Below are 6,000 nucleotides of genomic sequence, written 5' to 3' on the forward strand. Positions count from 1 at the left end.
CCTTTTAGTGTCTACCTTGTGAAGATGAATGTTAGAGAAATAGCTAGTATAAAATATTTTTCCTTCAGATCATTTCACCTCACCTGTACCAGAAACTGGAAAAGTCTGTTCTTGGCAAGAATGAAAAGAAAAAAAAAAAAAAGAAAGAAAGAAAAGCATGTAAAGGTTCTCTTTGGAAACGGAATTTGTGCACTTAATTTTTGTACCAATACGGAGTTATAGAAGGGTTTTGTTTTGTTTTTTTCCTTTTTCCATGCTGAGAGGTAGGAAGATTGGGAAACCTCTCAAAGCAGACACACTTCTTGTAGCTAAATGAGCTCTTGCATACCTGCAATCTGAAAAACTGAACCATTAAAAACACCTGGGCACTTGCATGGACACCACCCAGACAAAAGAGCAGCATTAAGTCTTACTAAGAGAACTGCTTGATATTGCCTTTCAGGTCAGCTTCCCAAGGAAGGAACCCACCTTATTGCACATTTCAAGCTTCCCCATTCTATACATTTTGTTTGCAAGCCCCAAACCTTGAGAGATTTGAACAGAAGATAATCATATTTCTGTGCATACTGAAGGTCACCATACTTCCAAAACAATTTTAGGATTAAATAAAAAGGTTTTCATAAAGGAAAGCCCCAGGATAAATACAATCCAGACCACAAGACTTTAAAAGTCTCTGTAGAAACTGTGTAAAATGTTAAAAGTTATGATTAGGAGTTACCCAAAATCCTCAAGATGCTTTAAAAAATTACCAGAATTTGAAAAAGTAAACTCTCTCAAAATACTCAATACTAGCCTCATAAGAAAGTTTTTTTCTCCCCCCTTTTGGATAGAAAGCCTCTCTCTACTTTTATATAAAAAAATAAAATAAGACACGCTGGCTTGAAATCTTACTCTACTCTCCCTTACCCACAAGGGAGGGGCGTGGGGTTCTAATCTTCCTGCAGGTTTTTTTCCTTCCACCTTGGACTGAGTTGAAAGTCAAATATGTATTTCATATCTTTAGCCTTTGAAGATTTTCCTCTTGAAAGATATGTATAAAGATCATATTAAGTGGTTGTTATGTGACTATATAACCACTGGAGCACACCACAGTGGATGGAAGTATTCTCTTCTGCTAGGGCAGGGCTGCTGGGCCACATGTGCCCCCCTAGTGGTTAACTCACATCCAGGCACTGTTCCCCAATAGTTCTGTTGCTACAGGTGTTTTTGGACTTCCCCTCCTTCCCCCACCTTCCACTTCCTGTCCCCAGCCCAAGGGGCAGAGTGGCACGGCTCAGCAGGTCAGCATGGAGGACCCATGGCCCATTCAGCATGTAGCCCCCAACCACTCAGAGGTTGGGCAGCTCTTTGCTAAAGGAGGGGACATTCCAATGCTTTTTGCTCTAACCTCCATTGCATTCATAGTCTCTTTGCTCTCAGAAAGCCCTGAAGTGCTTTCTTTTTTTACATCATCTCCATGAAAGATGATGCATCTTTTACAGTAAACTGTGATTTTCATAAGGAGACCAGACGACAGGAATCTGACCTCATTCCTAACAGTTCATCTTCCTCTGAAATAGTCTTCCACCTTTGCCTCTCTATCTGTAGGCAGCTTTCAGATGCATTCAAAAACCCTTTTGAATATTTTTTATTTTTAATTATTCTGCAGTCCGTAAACTGGAATAAGATATTAACACAATACAGCTCTTGGAAAGTTTTTAGTAGAGCAGATGTAGATAATGAATTTATAGAAGAAGGTTCAAGCACAACATACACTGTTCCACTGATTAAGTGCAACTTCCAGGAACTAAGCTAAGAGGTTTCTGAAACAAGAGCATCTGAAATAGCCATTCGTGCCAAATGTTTAAGGTATGGCTTATTCTGGAATGGAGTCTTGGGGTGCTATGCAAAGTCATACAGCCCAACAATATCACTCCGCACTTACAAAAAAAAAAAAAAAAAAGTCTCTTACCTTTCAAACCTAGGGTTTGTAGCTGGAAGAGCCGTCCAAGTTCATAAGGCAAAACCCGTAACAGATTGTTATTTAAAAGCAATTCCCTACATAAAAGACAAGAGAGCAGTTATTAACATCTTCTTAGCATATAATGTCAGAACAATTATTCTTATGCACCCTTATAACCTTTTCTAGTTCTTTGTAAGTAGCAGCATCACAACTCTTACATTTTATAGTTCTTTATTCTTGAATTTAAAAGTTAATATCAGAAGAGAAAAGAGACACCATGTAGTCAGAAAAGCTCATTTTTGGGACCACATCAAAGCAAGAAACTATATTAGCACACTAGTCCTTAATAATAAATGGGCAGTCAAATTGAATAAGGAGAGAAAAGGGTTGAGGTTTTTTTGTTTTAAGACCTTAGCATACATTTTGCTTGAAAGAGGAGAGGTATTATCTTGTGAGAGAGGGAGCCATAATTCCAATTTCACCACGATCCTTCGTTGAGCAAGAAGACAGTAAGGTAGTCTATCCTTAGATGCAAAGTCAAATTGGGTACAGCTGTTATAGGCAGATTCAATGTAGGTTTTATATTTTGCTTATTAAGATTTGGAAAATATATGAAAATGCAAAAGCAATATATAGAGCATTCAATTTAAAGTAACTACCTGTAGAATTATAATTTTGGAGAGTTAGGCTGCATCCACACAAGCGTGGACATTTGGTTCCCCAGGGACAACTAGAAGTGGCGCACCTTACATTCCCTGGGAAACACCTGTGCCATGTGCCCTCTGGCATGCAACAGGTTACCACAGGTGGGGTAGGGTTAGGGTTAGGCTGACCCCAGCAGCTATTAGTTGTAAGATGGCTAAGAGCCAGCACTGAAAAATTTTAAGAATGAACAGTAAGAAGGATTCTGGCTCAGCATAATCAGCAAATAGACTGTACAAAACAGTGGCCAGCCATATCAAAAATATGGAATAAACAATTTAAATCGAAAAATCCATGGGCACCATCATGGACCAAACAGCTTCATGGATTGTTGCATCTTTGACACCCATGCCTTAAAATAATGTTTGCCTTGTCCAGCTAACATTAATATAAGCACTGAATTTTTCAGACTAGATTTTTCTGAAAAATTTGAGGAGGGAAAGTCAATGTTCCTTTGGTCCCCAATCTCTAGTAGACAGGTGCTTGGGATGTTATCCAGAATAATTCTTCTCACCTGAGAGATACCATGTTTCCTAGTTCTGCTGGTAAACTTCTAAGTTTATTGGATGACAAATCCAGGTAAACCAGATTATGGAGCTTGGCAATATCAGGTGGAATGCGAGTAAGATTATTGTCATTGAGGTGAAGAACAGTCAAGTGCGTCAGTGACCAAAGTGATGTACTTAAACTCCGCACTCTACCTAAAAAAAGAGGAAACAAGGAAACAAGTCTTCAGACAGCTTTTTACTCTCAAGCAGAGATGGTGGGCACAAATAAGGGTTACATTTTCAAGGTACTGTGTTTGAATTCAGATACACAAATCCTACATTTGGCCACAGAACGTGCAACTATTTGATTCCTTACCCTAAACCACACGGAAATTCTCCCCAAGACAGAAGAATTAACTTTGAATTAGTCTATAATTTGTTTTTGTTTTTTTTACTAGCCTTCTTTAAATAACTATCCAGTGCTAGTTTAAGCAGGAAGGAGAAATGGAAAGAAAAGAAAGAATTTAAATTTCGAAACAAATCTGCTGGCAAGATAGTCACTAGGGCCGTGTGAAACTTCGGTCCCCGATTCAATTCAGCGGCCAAATCTCTGAATCCGAATCGAAATCAGGAGGACCCTTTAATCTCTTCCCAGCCCGCCGGAAGAACTTCCGGTCTACTTCCCAGTCCGCAGGGGGTCCCCCTCACACCCCCCCAGCTCGACAACTGGTGCCTCCTGGATCTGGAGGGGCACCCAGGGTCCCCCCGCAGCCCATTGCTGAGCTGGGGGAGGCACCCAGCACGCTTGGCAGTGGACCTGGAAGTAGACCGGAAGCAATTCCGGTTCACTTCCAGGTTTGCAGCCGAGCACATGGGGGGACCGGAGCAGAACGCTTCTGTGGGACGCTCCATCCACCCCACCATCGCAGCATTCACGAGCTGTGCCTGGTACCTCAAGGTATGTAGAAGAAATATTTAAAGCCGTGTCTACAGCCGAATCACCGATTCTCTGAATCAGTGTCGAATCTTCAGATTCGGCCGAATTGAACAGGGGACAGTGATCCGAATCAACTAATCGAATCACTGTCCCTGATTCGACCCAAATCCAAATCAAATATGGCCCATTTTGCACACCCCTAATAGTCATTTAATAGTTTATAGAAATTCAAAATGTAACATTATTTTGAAAAAAATAAACTAGAAATTCTAGCCACCCCCACCTCTATAAAGAACCAACATCTTAATTCTAGGTTTTCAAGCAAGTAAAAGTTCAAATAAACATTGTACTACGATAGTTGTATTCTAAATAATCTGGCATTTAGCCAAACCAAGATTTGAAAGAGACTTACCCGAGATTTCTAATTCTGCCCAGTGAGACTTCTTCCCATTGGCTAACTCCTCTGCTGACATGATGGTATAAATTCTGCGAGGATCTGGAGGATCATATTTTTCCTTTGGCATCCCTGTTAGTCTGAAAGATTGCCAGGATTAGTACCACACACAGTTGAAACAAAATATTTTGCGTCTAGCCACCCAACAGAATATTCTTCACAGCCTCATACTAGAAAAAGCATGTACTTAATTTTGTGTACTGAAAATAGTTCCATGTTGACATGGTAGGGGACCTCCAGATCGGTAGCCATCTGGGGGTCAGTGATCACCTAATAATAGAATTCACCATAAGACGTCGAGTGGGTAAGGTAACTAGTAGGGTGAAAGTGCTAGACTTTAGGAAAGCTGATTTCAATGAACTCAGGCGATTACTCAAGGACACACTGCAGAGTAGGAGTTTTGAAGTGATGGGAGCCCAAGAAGGGTGGCTGTGCCTTAAGGAAATGATCCTTCGGGCACAAAGCAAGACGATCCCCGAGCGAGGCAAAAGGGGGAAAGGGGCCAGGAGGCTTCCCTGGCTGACCAGAGAAATCCAGGGCAGCCTAAGGGACAAAAGGGGAGCACATAAAAAGTGGAAACAGGGAGAGATCACCAAAGACGAATATACCTCCTCTGCTCGTGCTTGTACGGAGGCAGTTAGACGGGCCAAAGCTGCCATGGAGCTGAGGATGGCAACCCAAGTAAAAGACAACAAGAAATTGTTTTTTAGATATATAGGGAGTAAAAGGAAGGCCCAGGGAGGAATAGGACCCCTGCTAAACAGGCAGAAACAATTGGTGACGGACAGGGGGGGGACAAGGCTGAACTCCTCAACAAGTTCTTTGCCTCAGTGTTCCTAAGTGAGGGGCATGACAAGTCTCTCACTGGGGTTGTAGAGAGGCAGCAGCAAGGCACCAGACTACCATGCGTAGACCCTGAGATGGTGCAGAGTCATTTGGAAGAACTGGATGCCTTTAAGTTGGCAGGCCCGGATGAGCTCATTCCGAGGGTGCTGAAGGCACTGGCCGACATCATTGCAGAGCCACTGGCGGGAATATTTGAAAGCTCGTGGCACACAGGCCAAGTTCCGGAGGACTGGAAAAGGGCCAACGTGGTCCCCAGTTTCAAAAAGGGGAGGAAGGAGGACCCGGGCAACTATAGGCCACTCAGTCTCACCTCCATCCTTGGCAAAGTCTTTGAAAAAATTATCAAGGCTCACATTTGTGAGAGCCCGGCAGGACAAATTATGCTGAGGGGAAACCAGCACGGGGTCGTGGCAGGCAGATCGTGCCTGACCAATCTAGTTTCTTTTTATGACCAGGTTACGAAACGCCTGGACACAGGAGGAGGGGTGGATGTCATATACTTAGACTTCAGGAAGGCCTTCGATACGGTATCCCACCCCATACTGGTGAACAAGTTAAGAGGCTGTGACTTGGATGACTACACAGTCCGGTGGGTGGCGAATTGGCTAGAGGGTCGCACCCAGAGAGTCAT

General features: G+C 42.6%; 1 protein-coding gene across 3 annotated transcripts in view; it reads right to left on the reverse strand.

Moving 5' to 3' along the window:
• The window catches only part of CNOT6L (CCR4-NOT transcription complex subunit 6 like), an 85,100-nt gene that overhangs the window by 23,149 nt on the left and 55,951 nt on the right, over positions 1 to 6,000 (reverse strand). For 2 of the 3 annotated variants that reach the window (XM_025206549.1, XM_025206550.1), the window contains exons 2-4: positions 4,482 to 4,603; positions 3,159 to 3,345; positions 1,952 to 2,037 (exon numbers count right to left, since the gene is read on the reverse strand). In XM_025206549.1, coding sequence (XP_025062334.1) covers positions 1,952 to 2,037; positions 3,159 to 3,345; positions 4,482 to 4,593 — 385 coding nt within the window. In that variant the 5' untranslated portion in view covers positions 4,594 to 4,603. Of the gene's footprint in view, positions 1 to 1,951; positions 2,038 to 3,158; positions 3,346 to 4,481; positions 4,737 to 6,000 lie in introns of those variants that run through there. The other variant, XM_025206548.1, reaches the window with a different exon arrangement.

The sequence above is a fragment of the Alligator sinensis genome, unplaced genomic scaffold, assembly GCF_000455745.1.
Source record: "Alligator sinensis unplaced genomic scaffold, ASM45574v1 scaffold989_2, whole genome shotgun sequence".
In the NCBI taxonomy this organism is placed as follows: Eukaryota; Metazoa; Chordata; order Crocodylia; family Alligatoridae; genus Alligator; species Alligator sinensis.